The sequence below is a fragment of the Phyllostomus discolor genome, chromosome 11 (genome assembly GCF_004126475.2).
Source record: "Phyllostomus discolor isolate MPI-MPIP mPhyDis1 chromosome 11, mPhyDis1.pri.v3, whole genome shotgun sequence".
NCBI classification, from domain to species: domain Eukaryota; kingdom Metazoa; phylum Chordata; class Mammalia; order Chiroptera; family Phyllostomidae; genus Phyllostomus; species Phyllostomus discolor.
In genome coordinates, this window is record NC_040913.2 from 85,495,978 (window position 1) to 85,517,199 (window position 21,222).

Sequence of the window (21,222 nt, forward strand, 5' to 3'; positions counted from 1 at the left end):
GGAAATGCTGGCCAGTTAATACAATGCTCTATGTGTAGTCAGAGAATTTTGTCTTGGGCAGAAGCAGGACGTTTCAGGAGTGTGGACTCACCCAGTTCTGATGGAGTCCAATCTCGGAGGGGGTGTCACGCCCCTGCTCCCCTTCCCAGGTTAGCATGGCTGCCCCTGTGGCCCCCACGCAGCTAGAACAGTTGCGTTTCATTCATGGGTTGTCACAGTGGTCCCTGGGGCTGGGCTTTGGACTTGAAGAATGTTGAAAAGCCCAAGGGAGTAGAGCTGGGCAGGAGGCGGCAGGGGCAGGGCGACCAGTGGGAAGCGTGGGCAGTTCTTGGAGGGATGAGAAGGAAGGAGGTGAGCGTCCTGCTGGGGGTGACCGGACGGAGGGCCACCGTGAGCGCTTGTGGCAAAGCAGAACGTTTTCGTTCTCTGTTCTGTGCTGTGCTGCCACTCGGTCATTCGTGTGTTCAGCCCATGGGCTCATGGAGCTCATTTTGTGTGCCAGGTGCCGTGCTGGGGTGCTAGGCACTTTCACACTTGAACTAGATGGGTGGGGGGTAGGTAGGTGTGGGGTGGGGGGTTACCATTGGTCCACCCATGTGTGTCCTTGCAAACAAAATCTGCCCTTGCTTGAAACGGGAGTCGGTCTGCTTCAGAGCATTGATTCATTCTTTCGGTCAGAAACGGCCTTGCTTTGGGACTTTGCCTACTCCTGCCAAATCATACACGTCAGCGATCAGATGTTGAGAAGGCAGCTTTCATTTTTCCATCTTTCTCAGTGTCGTTGTTAGTAACAGGTCCCCTTCCTTGTTCTGTCTTTGTAATGATCTTAGAGTACAGAGATCATCCACTGAACGGGATTTGTGTTTTGTAAGTTCATACCTTTGCATATTTAGAGACTGTATCTATCTTAGGCATTCGAATTGGGAGAGGTGTACATTAGCTATAGATCATAGAATCAAAAGCCGAGCAAATGGAGTGTAATTTAAAAAAAACAACTTTGTGTTTGATGTGGTTAAACTATTTTTATTTCTTAATGGAAGTTTCATTTATTTTGCTGAAAATGACCTAATTTGGTTCATGGACCGTCCGTGGTTACAGGAGTAATAAAATGTGTTTTAGGGTGGGTAGTGCTTCGCCTGAAGACGAAGATTTTTCCACTGGCTCAGAAGTTTAGTCCTTAAAAACCAGCACATTCCACCGCGCGTGCCTGAGCACTCCAGTGAAACGGTTTTCTCATGGACAGACCGGCTGGGTTTGTGTAGGAGAAAATGTGAAACTTTCCCTTAGCTTTCACATAATTCTCAACAACTGGGCGGTGCAGATGTGATTGTTGGTGCCTGACCGAAGGCCTGCACATTCCTTAAATGCCTGCAATGACGGACAGAATTAGCACTTTGCTATTCCAAGAATGGAACCGTTTCTCCACTCGGAGAATAGATAATACCACGGGCCTACTCTGAGGCAGAGTTTGGACTTTGAAGAAAGCATTTTCTTAGACTTGGCGGTACACAGATCGTGCTAAACAATTACTGGACAAGAAACGGTGACCTTTATGTGCCGTGGAATTGTGTTCCTGCGCATCGTTTGAATAGCGGGACCGTGAAACGGTCACGCAGCCTTTCACCTACTGTTTATTCATAATCGCCTGCTTCTAATTTCTGTCAGATTACATTTAATGAAGTTCAAAAGACTAGTTATAAATGCAGGCCATAACCCTGCATGTTTAATCAGCAGCAATTTATTGAGCAAAAGGTTCGGTCTGATTAGGAGTCTTGAGGGAAAAAGGAATTAATTAAAGGATATTTTCAGTAACAATTGAGTTATATGCTTAGAGGCATATCAGAACCATACTCTGGGCTGTGTGGTGTTCTCTTCATTAAAAACCGTTGTAATGCCTGGCAGTAGGAACACAGTAGATTTGCCTGGTGACCAGAATTGGGTTTTTCCTGCAAACTTAGGTTAAACATTATTGCGCTTGAAGCTTTGTAGAGGTGGCCGTACTGACTGACCGGCATTCAGCACCCACGGCGGGTCCACCGAGGGAAGGCACGGATTCCAGTGCACGGCTAGCTTCCTGACACGCCCTGTGGGGTGTGCACGTGTGTTACAGTCATAGCTAGTGAGCATGGACGTGCGAGCTTGTGCAGATAACCGCCCTGTTCCAGTAGAGAGCACAGTTTCGGGCTATTTAGAAATCACCGGTATCCCCAGCTAAGGTGGATGACCGCACCCCAGCCAAGTACAGACTTCTGCCTCTGCCCCGTGAGCACGCTCACCAGCGCCAGCCGTGCTCTTCAGTGTTTGGCGAGTGTGCGTATTACTAGATCAGACGGTCACGTTCACGCCACTCAGCAGCCCTCCGTGATTTTCCGCAGAAAGATCACCCTCGTTGTTCTCGCATTTGCAAACCTGGTGATTCCTGCCATGGTGTAAATATGCGTGGGATCCGTGCATTCACTAATTGGCTGGGTCCTGTTTACCTTGTGGCTGCAAGGCCAGAATCAGAGCTGTCTGTATCCAAGTCAGCCTTCTCCAAATGACAAAGAGTGTCATGCCTTGTGCACTTGAAGCGTTAAGATTTCACTATCCAAGATAAGAGAGAAATGCACGTAGAAGGTGGATATAGCACACGGTAGGTTGGCTGCTTTATGAGGACAGAGGGAAGGCCAGGGGTGGATGGAGACAGCTGTCCACAGGTGTTTCATGGTCTCTTCCGTGATCCAGGCAGCCAGTCTCAGTTTTAGAATTTGGGGTGATGCACAGGTAGGATGAGAAAGGCCCTTGATGACTCAGTCAGAGAGAATCTGGGGTCCTTGACTCTGAGAGACTTAGACAAGCCAGAGACAGTGCCAGGCCTGGCAGACGCAGCGTGACCCCATTCGTGGGCCGGGGTTCAGCTCAGAGCTATGGGGCCTGGACACAGCCCAGGCCTCTTCCCTGTGGGAGACGGAGGCCCAGCCGTGGGGCGTGGATACAGAGCCCAGCAGGCTTCATGGACCTCAGACTGGGTCTGGCCTCAGAAAAAAATTACCATGGGTTTTTGGAAACTGTATTAGAGGAAGGAAATGAAGGCTATAGAGGAAGTGTTTACGAGCAACGATGTGGAGAAAGAAGTGGTTGGCTAATAATCCCTTGGTTTGCAAAGCACACCCAGTAATACTGTTCCATGAAGTGCCACACTCGGTTGCAAACCCAGAGGAAAACAATTCGAGAAAGCCGTTACGTGGCAAGCAAGCCTCGTTTTGGGTAAGTGTAACAGTTCGTTGGGGAGAAACACGTTCAGTTCTATGACTAGGATAATGGATCTAGACGAGTTCGTAAGACAGAAACGGGAGGAAGCATTCCTGGGTGGATCTAACAGTCCTCACCTTGCCTCGGTCCATTTGAAAAGAGAGGTAACCTCTAACCTGCAGTCAACTGCTGGTTTCGTGAGAAGGATTTCGGGTGATGACACAAGACAATAGCATATTGTAGGGTTGCATTTGCAGCTGAATGCATATATATAACACAGGTGGGAAAGGTCCGATGAAAAGCCAGTAAAACAATCTATGCCACAGAGGAGTTTCTTGGACTCAACACTGCTGACTGTTTGAACCAAATGTTTTTATTGTGGGGCATCCTGTGCATTGCAGGGAGTTGCCGGCATCTCTGGTCTGGATACCAGTGGCACCCTCCCCACGCAGTGACAGCCAAAGGTGTCTCCGGACACTGTTGAATGCCCCTTCTGGGCCGAGTCACCCCCTCTTGCGAACCACTGACTGACCTTGGGAATAAAAAGATTAAGAAGAGAGTATTACTGAAATCTTCAAAACCGAGGAACTGGGATGAGTTACCCACAGGCTTATTTATCAACTCCCTGAACGTTTAAAATAAGGGACAGTTCTCCTAAGTTTGCTAAATTTTCTTAATGAATTGGTCTGCCCTTTGTAATGAGTAAGAAAACTCTTGAACATTTGCAAGTGATAAATGCTGAAAATATGCTCCGACGGGTTTGGGGGACTCTGGTACAATCACGCACCTACTGCTCTGTGGGGAGGGGGAGCACGTTCTTCCGCGGCGCACTCCTGACTCGAGCAAAAGGATGCGTCACGTGTTAGATACAGAATGATATTTCTTCTCTTTCTCGCTTTTCATATTAAATGGGCACAACTCTGAAAAGTCTGCCTCATTCTAGGTGGATAAAAATGAAACAACTTCCACTCAAATGTTGATCATCTAGAATTCCTGTTAAATTTCAGAATATGGTTTTTAAAGATACCTGCTTTTTTTTTTTCTGTATTTCCAAACACACTTCTACCGATCCCTGTAGTTTTCTCTAACATGTTTTCTTTTTCTTTTCTCCCAGGAAACATTGGAAATTCTTTTACAATTGATCCCATCTTGGGCTCTATCAGAACCGCCAAAGAATTAGATCGAAGTAACCAAGTGGAATATGATTTAATTGTAAAAGCCACAGATAAAGGCAGCCCACCAATGAGTGAAATAACCTCTGTGCGTATCTTCGTCACGATTGCTGACAACGCCTCTCCTAAGTTTACATCTAAAGAATATTCGGTGGAAATCAGTGAAACCATCGGCATTGGGAGCTTTGTCGGCATGGTTACAGCCCACAGTCAGTCATCAGTGGTGTACGAAATCAAAGATGGAAATGTGGCCGATGCTTTTGATATTAATCCACATTCTGGGAGTATCGTCACTCAGAAAGCCCTGGACTTTGAAGCTCTGCCCGTGTACACATTGACAGTACAAGGCACCAACATGGCTGGCCTGTCGACTAACGCCACGGTGCTGGTGCATCTCCAGGATGAGAACGACAACGCGCCCGTGTTCACGCAGGCGGAATACACTGGGCGCATCAGCGAATCGGCTTCCATTAACAGCGTGGTCCTCACAGACAAGAACGTGCCCTTGGTGATTCGGGCAACTGATGCTGATAAGGAATCGAACGCTTTGCTGGTTTATCACATCGTCGAACCATCTGTACACAAATATTTTGCTATTGACTCCAGCACTGGTGCAATTCGCACGGTACTCAGTTTGGACTATGAAGAAACGAGTACCTTCCACTTTACCGTGCAGGTGCATGACATGGGAACGCCACGTTTGTTTGCGGAATATGCCGCTAACGTGACCATACACGTGATTGACATTAATGACTGCCCCCCGGTGTTCTCCAAGTCGTTGTACGAGGCCTCCCTCTTGCTGCCGACATACAGAGGAGTGAAAGTCCTCACAGTCAATGCGACCGATGCCGACTCGAGGGCCTTCTCGCAGCTAATGTACTCCATCACGGAAGGCAACATCGGGGAGAAGTTCTGGATGGACCACAAGACTGGTTCCATTACGGTGCAAAACACGACCCAGTTAAGGAGCCGCTATGAGTTAGCCATCCGAGCCTCTGACGGCAGATTTGCAAGCTTTTCCTCTGTGAAAATCAATGTGAAAGAAAGCAAAGAAAGTCAGCTGAAGTTCACGCAAGATGTCTACTCTGCAGTCGTGAAGGAGAATTCCACTGAAGCCAGAATGTTAGCTGTCATCACCGCTGTCGGGAATCCGATCAACGAGCCTTTGTTCTACTGCATCCTCAACCCGGATCGCAGGTTTAAAATAAGCCGCACGTCGGGTGTTCTCTCGACCACGGGGATACCGTTTGATCGGGAAGAGCAGGAGGCATTTGATGTGGTCGTCGAAGTGACACAAGAACATAAGCCTGCAGCGGTGTCCCATGTCCTTGTGAAGGTCGTCATTGAAGACCAAAATGACAATGCACCTGTGTTTGTCAACCTTCCTTACTACGCTGTTGTTAAGGTGGACGCGGCGGTGGGCCACATTATTCGCCACGTTACCGCCGTGGACAGAGATAGTGGCAGAAACGGTGAAGTGCATTACTACCTTAAGGAACATCACGAGCACTTTCAAATCGGGCCTTCAGGTGAAATTTCACTGAAAAAGCCATTTGAACCTGACACCTTAAATAAACAATATCTGGTCACAGTGGTGGCAAAAGATGGAGGAAACCCAGCCTTTTCGGCTGAAGTTCTGGTTCCCATCACTGTGATGAACAGGGCCATGCCCGTGTTCGAAAAGCCTTTCTACAGTGCAGAGATCCCCGAGAATATCCAGATGCACAGCCCCGTCGTCCACATCCAAGCCAACAGTCCGGAAGGGCTGAAAGTCTTCTACAGCATCACAGACGGGGATCCTTTTAGCCAGTTTACCATTAACTTCAACACGGGAGTCATCAACGTCGTAGCTCCTCTGGACTTCGAGTCTCACCCAGCCTACAAGCTGAGCGTGCGCGCCACCGACTCCTTGACCGGTGCTCACGCTGAGGTGTTTGTGGACATAATAGTGGAGGACGTCAACGATAACCCTCCTGCGTTTGTGCAGCAGTCTTACGCCGTGACGCTGTCCGAGGCATCTGTCATTGGAACCTCTGTTGTTCAGGTTAGAGCGACCGATTCGGACTCGGAACCCAACAGAGGGATTTCTTACCACCTGTCTGGCAACCACAGCAAGAGCCACGACCACTTTCACATCGACAGCAGCACTGGTCTCATTTCACTGGTCAGGACTTTGGACTATGAGCAGGCCCATCAGCACAAGATTTTCGTGAGGGCTATTGACAGGGGCATGCCCCCACTGAGCAGTGATGTGATCGTCACAGTGGATGTCACGGACCTCAATGACAACGCGCCGCTGTTCGACCAGCAGATTTATGAGGCCAGAATCAGCGAGCACGCCACGCACGGGCACTTTGTGGCCTGTGTCAAAGCCTACGATGCAGACAGCTCAGACATCGGCAAGTTGGAATACTCCATTCTGTCTGGCAACGATCATAAGAACTTTGTGATGGACAGTGAGACGGGGATTATCACGCTCTCCAACCTCCGCCGACACACCTTGAAGCCATTTTCCAGTCTTAACGTTTCTGTCTCAGATGGAGTCTTTAGAAGCTCGGCTCAGGTTCACGTAACTGTAATTGGAGGCAATTTGCACAGCCCTGTTTTCCCTCAGAACGAGTATGAAGTGGAGCTCGCCGAAAACGCCCCTTTGCACACCCTGGTAATTGAGGTTAAAGCAACTGACGGGGATTCTGGTGTTTACGGCGACGTTACATACCATATTGTGAATGACTTCGCTAAAGACAGATTTTACACAAATGAGAGGGGGCAGATATTTACTTTGGAAAAACTCGATCGGGAGATCCCCGCGGAGAAAGTCCTCGCAGTTCGTTTAATGGCTAAGGATGCCGGAGGGGAAGTTGCTTTCTGCACCATTAACGTCATCCTTACCGATGACAATGATAACGCGCCACAGTTCCGAGCAACCAAGTATGAAGTAAACATCGGGTCCAATGCTCCCAAAGGGACATCCGTCATTAAAGTTCTCGCAAGTGATGCCGACGAGGGGTCCAATGCCGATGTCACCTATGCCATTGAAGCAGATTCTGAGAGCGTGAAAGAGAACTTGGAAATTAACAAACTGTCTGGCGTAATTACTACAAAGGAGAGCTTAATTGGCTTGGAAGGTGAGTTCTTCACTTTCTTTGTTAGGGCTGTGGATAATGGGTCTCCGGCGAAAGAGTCTGTTGTCCCCGTCTACGTGAAAATACTCCCGCCAGAAACGCAGCTTCCGAAATTTTCAGAGCCGTTCTATACCTACACGGTTTCAGAAGACATGCCCATCGGAACGGAAATCGATGTCCTTCGAGCGGAACACAGCGGGAGTGTTCTTTACAGCCTCGTCAGAGGGAATACTCCCGAGAGCAACAGGGATGAGTTCTTCGTGATCGACAGACAGAGTGGGAAACTGAAGCTGGAAAAGGCTCTCGACCACGAGACGACGAAGTGGTATCAGTTTTCCGTACTTGCCAGGTGCGCTCATGAGGACGATGAGGTGGTGGCGTCTGTGGATGTCAGTATCCAAGTGAAAGATGCAAATGACAACAGCCCTGTCTTGGAGTCCAACCCGTATGAGGCATTTATTGTTGAAAACCAGCCAGGGGGGAGTCGCGTCATCCAGGTCCGGGCGTCTGATCTGGACTCAGGGACCAATGGCCAGGTGATGTACAGCCTAGATCCATCGCAAAGTGTAGAAGTCACCGAATCTTTTGCCATCAACATGGAAACTGGCTGGATCACAACCCTAAAGGAGCTTGACCATGAAAAGAAAGACAATTACCAGATCAAAGTGGTCGCATCAGATCACGGTGAGAAGGTCCAGCTGTCCTCCACAGCCATCGTGGATGTCACTGTCACTGATGTCAATGACAGCCCCCCACGCTTCACGGCGGAGATCTATAAAGGGACCGTGAGTGAAGATGACCCACCAGGCGGTGTAATTGCCATTTTAAGTACCACAGATGCTGATTCGGAAGAAATTAACAGACAAGTTACATACTACATAACAGGTAAGAAATTGACATGAAATGGTTTAATTGAAAATTAAAATATTAGAAGTACAAATTCTGAAATATGTATTTTGTGGAAATAAGTTAAAAGGATGATTTCACTTAAGTCTATCTAAAATAAGTAGAAATAGCATCTCTTAAGCTACATTTTAAGCTCTTTGCCTGAGCAAAGGTAACAATTGTTTTATTAGACTGTTTTATTTTTATGACTCCTTTGAACTTTATGCTTAGTACATAATAAATATATTATAATTAAAAAGAAAAACTATAGTTTCAGTGTAGGCTAAAGTATTGTTCAGTAGTCCTTACATTTTATTGGCTTAATGCTGTGTTTAAATAAAATTTTAATGGGAAAGCTAATATACCAAATTCAAATGTAATTGTTAAAAACCTTAATTCTTTCAAACCGTGACATTACAAATCTATTGTATAACTTATTTCTCATGTTACTTATTTCTTCCTTTATTCCAACAAGTTTGATTGTCATCTTCCTCCATTGATTTAATAGGAGGGGATCCTTTGGGGCAGTTTGCTGTTGAAAATATACAGAACGAGTGGAAGGTCTATGTGAAGAAACCGCTGGACAGGGAAAAAAGGGACAATTACCTTCTGACCATCACAGCAACGGATGGGACCTTCTCATCAAAAGCAATAGTTGAAGTGAAAGTTCTTGATGCAAATGACAACAGTCCAGTTTGTGAAAAGGTACGCCGCTCTTTCTCTAAATTCCTCGATTACAGATTCGGATTTCTTTCTCAAACCTACCAGTAGGGCCGTCCCAAGACACCATGGTGTTACTGAGATGTGTTTCAGGTCATAACCTCTTACTGGCCAGGCACAGGTGAGTGGGAAATGGGGCAAGAGACAGGTTAGCGTCGGGACTGTTTCAGGGAGTGCTGAATAGTTTAAAATCGTTCCAAAATGCTGTAAATTATGGACCAGATTGCAGTCGTGTTTAACTTTAAAATTAAAGTTAACTTTAGGAAGAGATTCCCTTTATTTGGGGATGAGGGCTTTTTGGAGAGAACAGCTGGCCAGCAGTTCTTCGTACAGGGTTCAGTTTTGCTTTCGCCGTTTTGGGGGCACTCACTCTTAACACACCCGAGACGCTGCAGGGTCTGCAGCGTGGCTCCCGCAGCGGTGGAGCCGCCATTCTGCGTGAACACTGGGCCTCCATCCCGGGGCAGACGGGGGCGTGGAGCCCTTTTCTACTTAAAAGGTGGAGAGGACACGGCCGGGAGGGAGTTTCTCAGGGCCAGGTGAGTTTGGTAGTGTCCTGTCCGTTTGCAGGAGGAACAGTGGCAGCATAGGGGTGAGGTGCCAGAAGGGTGGGGACAGGGCAGAGGCCTGGAGCACCTACTTGGTCCTGCCCAGAGGTGACAGCATAACAGGCCCTATCAAGGCCTTATCAAGTCAAGATCAACTTGAATGCTTCCCACAGGAGCGAAGGGGAGAGACCAAAGAGAAGCCGGGGTGGGGGTGGGGGGTTGCTTCTGGAGGAAGCGCATTGCGTTCCACTTCGGATTTGTTGAGATTAAGCTAATGGGGCATTAAGCTGAATATGTTTAGAGATGGTGAAATTGAGGGTGGATATTAGGGAAGGATATGCAAATTTGGCCGTTTCTGTGGATAACTGACAATTGCATTCATTTGAGGGGGTAATAAGGAAAAGGGAAAGAGAGCAGATAGGTATTTCCCGAGGGAGATGGGAGGAGGAATTGGGAGTTGGAAGGAAGAGAACGTAGCTGTCAGGGTGGGTTCCCGAGAGCAAAGGAGTCTGGGGAGGCAGGAAGGCGAGCAGGGTATGATTGAGGTTGAAATGGACGGTTGGGATTGTGACTGTCTCAGAGACGGTGGTCTGAGCTCATGATACAGAGGGATGCCTGCTTGCTCTAGATTAAACAGTGGGCACCACTGCGGAAATCGATGTGGACAGTGAAAGGGAGGAAGAGGAGTGTGGCCGGGTGAGGGAAGGCTGGGTCTAGGGGAGAGTGGTCTTGAAGAGGGACAGAGCAGCTGGAGAAGGCTGCGGTGAGCGTGAGATGCCGTGGACTGGAACAGAGCTGCTCTCGGCAGTGCGCACTGCTTTGCTCTGATTGGTCAGGATGGGCATGGAGCTTCTAAGGCGTTAAGAGTTCACTCCAGTCTATGTGCGTGCACTTTGGAGTGTGGGGTATCATATATATATTTATATCCTATAGACAGAGACTAAATGTGTGTTTTATTATTTTCTAACACTTTTCATATTATTTCAATGTAATACCCTATCAACTTCAGGAAAAATAAAATTAGAACGCTAGATCATTTCAAAGCATCAGTATTGTAAAACATTGAGTTTCATGAGTCATAAAATGCTGTTCACCTGAACTTGAGTTTGGGTTAAGAAAATAAATTCAGCAAAATCTCACCTGTCTTGTGTTTCAGTTTATGGCATGGATTTCTAAATAGTTGGAAACAACCCTTCGTTTGCGAGCTAGGTTGCATGCGGAGAGGGAGGTTAGAGGAGGTCTCAGAGGGGCCAGCTTGATCACATGGCCTTAGGAACCTTCGTTTTCTCCCTGGCATGAAGCTCACTTCTTTCTCAGCTGTGTGTGTTTGGTTCTATGTTAAAAACGATTGCAAACAATACATTTCCATATTGGACATTGATAGATATGATGTAACAGGCATCTGTTCTCTCCAATCCTTGGGTAAATGTGGAGCATTAGGCATATTTTCTCATTAGAATTTAAATTAAATGGGAAACCGAGTCAAAGCCACGAAGCACTGTATTCAGAACTCTGTAGGTTAAATGTCAGATCAGACTCTTTCAGCAACCTGGAATTGTTAGCTGTTACGTGGCTCCTTGTTTTATAAGAAAAGTAGTTCTGAAAGCTCCTTGGGTTTTTAACTTGAGTCATTTCCTGTGTGTTCTGTGGCCAAAGTGAAATGATTTCCTTTCTGTTATCCCCTTGGCAGTCATGCTGACTCTCACTGTTTTCTGTTAACAATATTGATTCAAATTTTTGTAGACATTCTATGCAGACACGATTCCAGAAGACGCCTTTCCTGGGAAACTGATCATGCAGGTCTCTGCCATGGATGCGGACATCCGCTCCAACGCCGAAATTACTTACACGTTATTTGGGCCAGGTGCAGAGAAGTTCAAACTCAATCCAGACACAGGTAATGACAGAGTTTGGGGCAAAATTAATTGTGTTTCAATAAAATCATGTGTATGGGTGGTTTTTAGATCACTTGTAGAATTTGAAAAATTACATGTTGTTCTTGTAAAACTGTACTTGGATATTGCAAAATTGTCGTCTTTTAGGATTTCAAACAGCAATGTAATGTGTAAAATTGGGTGTGAGATTAAAAAATCAATAGTCAAGGATTTAAAATTGTTCATGTCACCTTTTATTTAAAAAAACAACTCAGAAGTTAAAGTATATTTCAAGCTTTCACTTTATTCATTTTATTCTTTTTTTAAGATTTTATTTATTTATTTTTAGACAGAGGGGAAAGAGAGGGAGGAAAAGAGAAAGAGAAACATTGATGTGTGGTTGCCTCTCATGCACCCCCAGCTGGGGACCTGGCCCGCAACCCAGGCATGTGCCCTGACTGGGAATTGAACTGGTGACCCTTTAGTTTGCAGGCCAGCACTCAGTCCACTGAGCCACACCAGCCAGGACTATCCATTTTATATATAGCTTGTATTCACAAATTTTTTAGCATAAATTTATAATTTTGCATATTCACTAAAATAATGCATGATATGTTATTCATCTTTAAGTTGCTAGGGTTGTTTTCCTCTTATAATTTGTCTTTTGTTAAAATTGAGGTCAAGCAATAGTTTTCTATTAAGCTGTCTCCTACCAAAGAACTAATTATGAAGCTATGAATCTAATATTTTGAGTCATTTCTTAAAAATTTAAATTCGGCAAATTAGGTAGCTATTTTGCTTTTGTGACATGACATATAGTGCAGGAGGTCCTAGCCTCGAGATCTTTATGGCCAAGGGAGTTGGCGCCTGCAGGGTTTGGAAGCCTGCAGCTCACTGTACGCACACAGCTGCTGACTGTCATCATGAAACTGTTCTCCAAAGAAGGGCTGTCATTCGGATTTTGTAATTGTAAGAGAAAAGGAGAAGAGGGGAGATTTAGTATTGCAGTTCACACCTTAAATCTCAAGTGAGTCCATTCATGGTGGTTTGTTTGTTTTCAGGTGAGCTGAAAACATTAGCCCCCCTGGATCGCGAGGAGCAAGCGGTTTATCATCTTCTAGTCAAGGCCACTGACGGCGGGGGGCGGTTCTGTCAAGCCAACATTGTGCTCACGTTAGAAGATGTGAATGACAATGCCCCCGAGTTCTCCGCCGATCCTTACACCATCACCGTGTTCGAGAACACAGAGCCTGGGACGCTGCTGACCAGAGTGCAGGCCACAGATGCCGATGCAGGTATCACGTGGAGGGCTTTGTCTCCAGACTTCGCTCCGAGATCCTAGGAACCTGTTTGAAAACACATCCCCCACACGGGTGCTTTAATTATTTTACCTCGTCCGTGTTGAATAACTAACTCATCCTTGTTTTGTTATTTCATGCCTTAGCATTAAAAATGGAAGGAAATATTTAGAATAATGAATTCACTTTTAATGAGCATTTGAGGTCTCAGAATTGTGCCCACTGGACTTGCTGCTGTCAGATAACCATAGTGTCCCTCAGATTCCGGTTAGTGACTGTGTTAACTGACCTGCACATCCCATTGAGTTAATGACGTGGTATTTCGTGAATAAACCATTAGTGACTTGAAGAGATTTTAGTATCAAAGGAACATAACAGGAGCAAATGCTCTAAATGTTATAGTTTTATAAGCCTTTCGAATTTTTATGGAGAAATAAAAGTCTAGGCTATCTATAGAACAGAGAATAAAAATAACTTCTTCAGTCATGTTAATAATTAGAAGAATAACAAAAATGTAAGTTTTCAAGTAAAGTGTTGACACTGAAGGTAAATAAATAGACTTTAAAAAATCCGCTGGGTACTATAGCCTAAGTCTATATAAAACATGGTCTTAAAAAGCCAGATAACTTATGAAATAATATTTACTCAGCAAGTTGTTAATATAAAAGTTTACTTTTTTAAGATCATAGTCATACGAATTTTTAAATAACACGTTAGCATTTTGCTTTTTGCTACCATGTATGCTACATGGTTGTTTGTTTGTTTCAAAATGTAATTTGTTTAAAGTCCTTGAAAGAAAACATCCTGACGGGGCGCCATGTCTCGACAGGGCTCAACCGGAAGATCGCCTACTCGCTGCTGGACTCTGCCGACGGGCAGTTCTCCATCAACGAGTTATCTGGAATCATCCAGCTGGAGAAGCCCCTGGACAGAGAGCTGCAGGCCGTGTACACCCTTACTCTGAAAGCCACGGACCAGGGTTTGCCGAGGAGGCTGACGGCGACCAGCACCGTTGTCGTGTCCGTCTTGGATATAAATGACAACCCGCCCGTGTTTGAATACCGCGAGTACAGTGCCTCGGTGTCGGAGGACACGCTCGTGGGAACCGAAGTCCTCCAGGTGTACGCAGCCAGCCGGGACATTGAAGCCAACGCCGAGATCACCTACTCCATAATCAGTGGGAATGAGCATGGGAAATTCAGCATCAATCCTAAAACAGGTAACTTCCCACGCAAATGAGAGGACTCCTTTTATTCTGCCAAGAAGCGCAGATCGCCCAGCACATGACCTGATACAAAGGGACTGATCCCAGATTGTTAGTAGGTACTCCAAGAGATAAGACTCAAGTTTTCTCTGAGTTGTTATTTTAAGTGGGACTTAAAGTGGTTTCTTTTTTTAAAATTTTTTTTATTTTAATCATTGTTCAAGTACAGTTTTCTCCCTTTTACTCCCATTCCAGCCCACCCACCCAACCCTCCCCACTTCCCTCCTATTACCACCCTTCCCCTAGCTTTTGTCCATGTGTCCTTTATACTTGTTTCTGCAAACCCTTCCCATTCTCCCCTGAAATTCCCTCTTCTCTCCCCTCTGGTCACTGTCAGCCTGTCCCCTATTTCAGTGTCTTTGGTTATATTTTGCTTGTTTCTTTGTTTTGTTGTTCAGGTTCCTGTTAAAGGTGAGATCATATGGTATTTGTCTTTCACCACCTGGTTTATTTCGCTTAGCATAATGTTTTCCAGCTCCATCCATGCTGTTGCAAAGGGCAGGAGCTCCTTCTTTCTCTCTGCTGCATAGAATGCCATTGTGTAAATGTACCATAATTTTTTGATCCATTCATTTACTGATGGGCATCTAGGCTGCTTCCAACACTTAGCTATTGTAAATTGTGCTGCCATGAACATCGGGGTGCAAAGGTTCTTTTGGATTGGTGTTTCAGTGTTCTTAGGATATAGTCCCAGCAGTGGAATTGCTGGGTTAAAGTGGTTTCTAAGACTTTAAACTATAGTTCTACATAACAATATACATTTCTGATGTACCTATCATAACTATAAGCAAATTCACTTTAAATTGAAAATTAAAGTATCACACTCTAGTGATTTAGAAAAGATGTAAGATGTGTAGTGATTTAGCGAAGACAAAGATTGCAAGGTAGTAGAGGACCGACCTCTGGGAGTGGCTCCTTTTTATCGCCCGTAGGGAGCTCATGGGAAGTCGCTTCCACCTCCTTATCTTAGTTTTTCGTGGGAGTGTCTGATAACTCAGAAAGTTGGCTGTTTTTATTACGCTAGTTATACAGAACAGTTGAAGCACTTCGAGTCACACTGGCTGGGCGAGTGCCAACGAGGTCAGAAGTCACAGGAGCTTCGACTTCGCTGCGTAAACACTTCCGTAGTCTTGTTAACCTGTGGCCCAACTAGCTGTGAGTCTTTGAACATTGTAGAACATTGTGCCATTCCAGCTGTATTTCATTGTGTGCAGCTAGTTCAGGTGAAGAGTAGGTGTATGAGGGTGCCATTTTAAAATGTTTTTTAACATATATCATAAAACTTATGTTTAGGGCTCTTGAAGTATACTGTGGACCATAAGGAGGTGAAAAGGAAAGATGTAAAAGAGTTGGTAAATCACAAAGGGATAGCTATTCTAGAGAGTCACAAAAAAAGTGCATGTTTCAGTAAAATAAAAAGTATGAGAAGGAAAAGGAAACTGAAAGCCAAAGAGAAGCATTTTTATGTTTTCGTTTTATTAAGTTAGAATGAAGTCTGTGATTTAAAAGAGACAACAAATGTTGTCATTTTTATAGCAGAGATGTTGATGGTATTGATAAGGAAAGCAATTTAAATATCACAAAGAGTATCAGGAAAATAAGAGAAATGAGGATCAGAGATGAGCAACTTCACAATTTTGAAATATTGAGTTAAAAAATTAGAAAATACACATGAATGGTATACATAAACGTTTGAAGTGAAAATTAAATTGGCTTAAGTGTGTCCGTTTCAGCCACAGTGGGAGGAAGCGGTGGCATTTTAAAGTGCTGGGAGTAACTTTGATTTTCCGTCCAGGGGCCATATTTCTCATCGAGAATCTGGATTACGAAAGCTCTCACGAGTATTACCTGACCGTGGAAGCCACCGATGGAGGCACACCTTCCCTGAGTGATGTCGCCACGGTGAACGTCAACGTGACAGACATCAACGACAACACCCCGGTGTTCAGCCAAGACCCCTACACGGCGGTGATCAGCGAAGACGCTGTGCTCGAGCAGCCTGTCCTCACGGTGCGCGTTTGCCCCCCACGGCTCCCCCTCCTGGATCTCTGCGAGACTTGTGTTCTGTTCGTTCACTTTACTACGATGCATTTGTGTATGTGTGTGTGTGTGTGTGTGTGTGTGTGTGGTGGCCTTATTCGAAAATACTGTAGAGATATGGAAACGTCTTTTATTAGGGCAATTACTGACCCTGCTATAAGTAATCGCCTTGTTACAACAACTAGCTGTTGATGTTGGGATTTGCTTAATGACTTCCGTCCCCGCCTCAACTGTCTCCTAAGCAGGAGTGTCCTGTTTTCTAGGTTATGGCTGATGATGCTGACGGACCTTTGAACAGCCACATCCACTATTCAATTATAGACGGCAATCAAGGAAGTCCATTCACAATTGACCCCGCCAGGGGAGAAGTGAGAGTGACCAGACTTCTGGACCGGGAAACAGTGAGTGAAGAACTTTTGGCTTCAAGTGTTTACCAATCACCAAGTCAATAAATAGAAGTACTTCCGTCTGCCAGCGTGGTGGGAAGGAAAACCAGCCTTGTTCTTCAGAACCTACCGGCAACATATAAATAGTTGAAAAGCAATTACAGTATGAAAATGTAGTAAGAATATAAGAGATATGCTTCGTACTTACATGAAGTTTGGATGATAAAATTTTATAGTCAGTAAGACATTACCGTTGGCTGCAGTGTTCTGAAGCCCTTCGTGGAGCCAGAAGCTGGTGTTAAACGCTAGCAGACATTTGGAAAGCCGTAGGTGCTGAGAGAAGGGAATCTCCTGGGAGGAACTGCAGGAACTGGGGCATGGAGAGAGGAAGCCGGCGGCTGTGTTTAAGTGATTTTATTCCATTGTGTTGGAGTGCAGTAATCATACAAAGAAATGAGGGAGATAAGCTAGAAGGGTGTTTTAGGAACAGATTTTGGACCACCTTCAAAACCGGGGTGAGAAATTAGGACTCGATGTTGCAGGCATGAGGGAGTTACTGAATATTCATGAGCCCAGGTGTATCTTCACAGGAGACATAGCTGGAAGATGAATTCCACAGTAGGTCCAAGTGTTGTTTAGACTAGCGAGAGACCAGGGAGGTAGGGAGACCCATGCCAGTCCGTGGTGAGGGAACAAGAGCCTGAGTGGGAAGGGAGCAGTGACGAGCAACGAGAAATGCAGAAACTTCACAAAGGAAGAGTCAGGATCCTCAGAGCGCGGTGCTGTGGGTGACCGCTGTGGGTAACCGTTTTCTCCAGTCTCGCTGTGGCTGCTGGTGCTGTCACAGAGGAGCAGGAAGGTTCCTGAGGGCGTGGACTCAGCATGCGGACAGGTTGTGGAATGTGGGGTTTTTTAAAGATTTTATTTATTTATTTTTAGAGAGGAAGGGAGGGAGAAAGAGAGGGAGAAAAACATCACTGTGTGGTTGCCTCTTGTACGCCCCAGCTGGGGACCTTACCCACAACCCAGGCATGTGCCCTAACTGGGAATTGAACCAGTGACCCCTTGGTTCACAGGCCGGCAGCTACACCAGCCAGGGCTGACTGTGGTTTTTGATACACTAATTTTTAGAAGGAAATGGCATATTTGAGTACAATTATTCAGCCATTCTCTGGAGATTTTCGTCAAGCTTGAGACTTGAAAGCTGGAAGTACATATGGCGTATGCCTCTGGAGATGATTATAGAAGTGATCTGAAGTGTCGAGAGAAATGTGAGCAGATGAGGTGAGGCCAGTCAGGCTGAACATCTGTCTGTCTGTCCATCCATTCATCCCCCCCACCCCTTCCTCAATCCATCTATCCATCTGTCCACCCAATCACCCCCCCCGACACACACACACTCACACTCAGAGCTGCCTCGGAGAGGTGGAGACGGGAAGGAAGCCCTGGTTTGGAGGGCTGCAAAGACATTGGTGATGATACAGGATGCAGTTCCGGAGCAATAGTGGGTAGGTCTGAGGTTAGAGGCTCGGGGGAGATAGTGATGCGGTATCTCATTCAAGTCTCAGTTCTTTAATTCCATTTCTGACCTGTTATTTTTTAATTTTACTAAACTTATTGGGATATAAAACAGAAAGTAACAAATGAACAAACAAGACAAATACATGAACAAAAAACCTGATAGACGCAGACGACAATAGGGTGGTTCCCCGGGGGGAAGGGGAGCAGGGAAGGCAGTGGAGGGTAAACAGGGCCAAATCTACGGTGACTCGTTATTTTGGGGCGGGGAGTTGACAGGAGTTTAGGAAGCACGACTGTGATGTTTAGGATTGCAGTACTGCTGGGGAGAACAAAATTTAGTGTTTTTCACTGAAGAGTTTCTCAGATCCTTTAGTAAACCAGTAATGTCCGTCACAAGGTAGCAGACGAGGTGGCTGACAGTGTCTCCCAAGCTAGGTCCCCATCCGAACCCTCTGCCGCTGGAGTTACTACCCGACTGACATTCTGCGGAACATGCCCCGGGATGTGGGCAGGGTCCCGGCTTCTCCCACCCCTTGTTCTGGGAGAGACAGCTCAACTGGAAGCTGCCCTGGGAAGGAAGCTGCCTTACTTGACTCTGGTTTTTTACATAGGAAGACATGAAGAGATCATCTCTAAAAATGTAGGCAGCTGACTGCAATCCAAGTGTAAAGTTGGTGGGAGAGGCGTTGAAAGTCAGTAAGCACCCACGGGTGGGGAGCAGCTCGAAGGCTTGTCCCCTTGCGGCTGAGGGTAACGTCAGGGAAGGTCGCCTTCCTTGTTAGTACCGCCTTTTAGCCATGTTAACATTCCTTTTTCTCATCATACAAATTCAGTCTAAATCTTTGTTACTAGATCTACAAAGTTTTCAGGTTGGAACAGAGTGAGTACAGATTTGAGAGGCACCAGAGAATCTAACCAACTCCCGGTGTCTCTTCTTGTGGAGCAGACACTGCCCGTTGTGTGGCCCGTCATTGGCAGTGTACCTGCGCAGGCTGGGGAACTGCCCGCCCGAGTACGGGACGTAGCAAATGATGGCAGGTGTTCAGACCTGCCCTTCTGGGTTGTCAGGAGTGCATGTGTGACCAGCCCTGTTGTTTGGCCTTGGACACACCGTCTCCTTGTCTCGTCTCCGAAAAGATTTCAGGTTACACGCTGACGGTGCAGGCGTCTGACAACGGCAGCCCGCCCAGAGCCAACACGACCACGGTGAACATCGACGTGTCCGACGTCAACGACAACGCGCCGGTCTTCTCCCAGGAGAACTACAGCGTGATCATCCAGGTAACGTTGGGGTGCCGAGGGCACGCTGAGCACAGCCCTTCGGGGATGAGCACTTTCACTGGCCTCAGTTCTTCGTCTGAAATGTTTTTTAAGGTGCTCTCGCCACCCTGATTCTTCCTGTCGTCTTCTGTCCCTGCTTCTCCTCCTTGACCTTCCTCCCTCCTGCTCCTCCTTCAAACACCCCTCCTTCCATTCCCCTCTCCCACTCTGCTTCTTCAGCCTTCCGCCTCTCCCACCCCCTCCCCCACCACTCAAGCCCCCCCTCCCTCTGCCCCCCGCTCCTCATCACAGCACCCCCCTTCTTGTCTCTCCTCCTTTCACATGGAGCAGCAATGCGTTTTGCTTTTCATACATTTCACATTGTAGAAAACTCGCCTGTGTCTCTTAACATGAAGGTTTGGTTTTGTTGAAAGTTATTATTTCTTTTTGGTTTGTCTCATGGTGTGCAGGAAAATAAGCCCGTGGGTTTCAGTGTGCTGCAACTGTTGGTAACGGACAAGGACTCTTCGCATAACGGCCCCCCCTTCTTCTTCACTATTGAGAGCGGAAATGACGACAGCACCTTTGAGGTTAACCAGCGAGGGGTCCTCCTGACGTCAGCGGCCATCGACAGGAAAGTGAAAGATCACTACTTACTGCGTGTGAAGGTATTGCTGTCCTTCTTGGTGATTTCATTGTGGATTCATTAGAAGTGAATCCTTCTAATCCGGCTTTGGTGGTTATTGTCTTGTATGTGAACAGCTTACATGTCATGAGAAAACAAAAAATGTGTAGAATTATTTTGTCTTTTTTTTTCCATTTTTCCCTGCCTTCATTTCTCCTCCACTGCACTTTTGGGGGCTCAGTGATTCATTTGGTTACTTTATCATGGAGCTCAATTTCAATATGAATTAGTGAAAAGGCTACATAGAATATGCTTTAATGTGGAGAAACAACTACCTGATAATTGGTCATTTTTAAGAACTTGAATGATGTGAATACATTTGTAAGAAGTTGTTGACAATGACGCAGTGGTGACTTTTTTCTGTGTGTTTTCTCCTAGGTGGCCGATAATGGAAAGCCGCCATTGTCATCTCTGACCTACGTTGACATCAGGGTCATCGAAGAGAGCGTCTATCCTCCGGCCATCCTGCCCCTAGAGATTTTCATCACTGCTTTTGGAGAGGAATACTCAGGCGGCGTCATTGGGAAGATCCACGCAACGGACCAGGACGTGTACGACACTCTCACCTACAGCCTGCACCCCCAGACAGACAGCCTCTTCTCTGTTTCCAGCACAGGGGGCAAGCTGATCGCACACAAGAAGCTGGATGTAGGGCAGTACCTGCTCAACGTCAGCGTGACGGACGGGAAGTTCACCACGGTGGCCGACATCGCCGTGCATGTCCGGCAGGTGACACAGGAGATGCTGAACCACACCATCGCCATCCGCTTCGCCAACCTCACCCCGGAGGAGTTCGTTGGGGACTACTGGCGCAACTTCCAGCGCGCACTCCGCAACGTCTTGGGTGTGAGGAGGAGCGACATTCAGGTGGTGAGCCTGCAGCCCGCGGAGCCGCACCCCCACCTGGACGTCCTGCTGTTTGTGGAGAGATCGGGCAGCGCCCAGGGGTCCACGAGGCAGCTCCTGCACAAGGTCAACGCGTCCGTGGCCGACATCGAGGAGATCATCGGCGTCCGGATCCTGGGTGTGTTCCAGAGGCTCTGCGCGGGGCTGGCCTGCCCGCGGAAATTCTGTGACGAGAAAGTGTCTGTGGATGAACACGTCATGTCCACACACAGCACGGCCAGGCTGAGTTTCGTGACTCCCCGCCACCGGCGGACGGCTGTGTGTCTCTGCAAAGGTAACACGCACAACCGTACGAAAGTATGGCTTC

General features: G+C 46.6%; 1 protein-coding gene across 3 annotated transcripts in view; it reads left to right on the plus strand.

Annotated features, from left to right (window-relative positions):
• The window catches only part of FAT1 (FAT atypical cadherin 1), a 127,714-nt gene that overhangs the window by 89,830 nt on the left and 16,662 nt on the right, over nt 1-21,222 (plus strand). For all 3 annotated transcript variants that reach the window (XM_036011727.1, XM_028526451.2, XM_036011728.1), the window contains 10 exons: nt 4,346-8,413; nt 8,922-9,118; nt 11,425-11,578; nt 12,617-12,850; nt 13,683-14,072; nt 15,913-16,127; nt 16,421-16,558; nt 19,202-19,345; nt 19,795-19,992; nt 20,388-21,189. In XM_036011727.1, the coding sequence (XP_035867620.1) occupies nt 4,346-8,413; nt 8,922-9,118; nt 11,425-11,578; nt 12,617-12,850; nt 13,683-14,072; nt 15,913-16,127; nt 16,421-16,558; nt 19,202-19,345; nt 19,795-19,992; nt 20,388-21,189 (6,540 nt within the window). The remainder of the gene's footprint in view (nt 1-4,345; nt 8,414-8,921; nt 9,119-11,424; nt 11,579-12,616; nt 12,851-13,682; nt 14,073-15,912; nt 16,128-16,420; nt 16,559-19,201; nt 19,346-19,794; nt 19,993-20,387; nt 21,190-21,222) is intronic.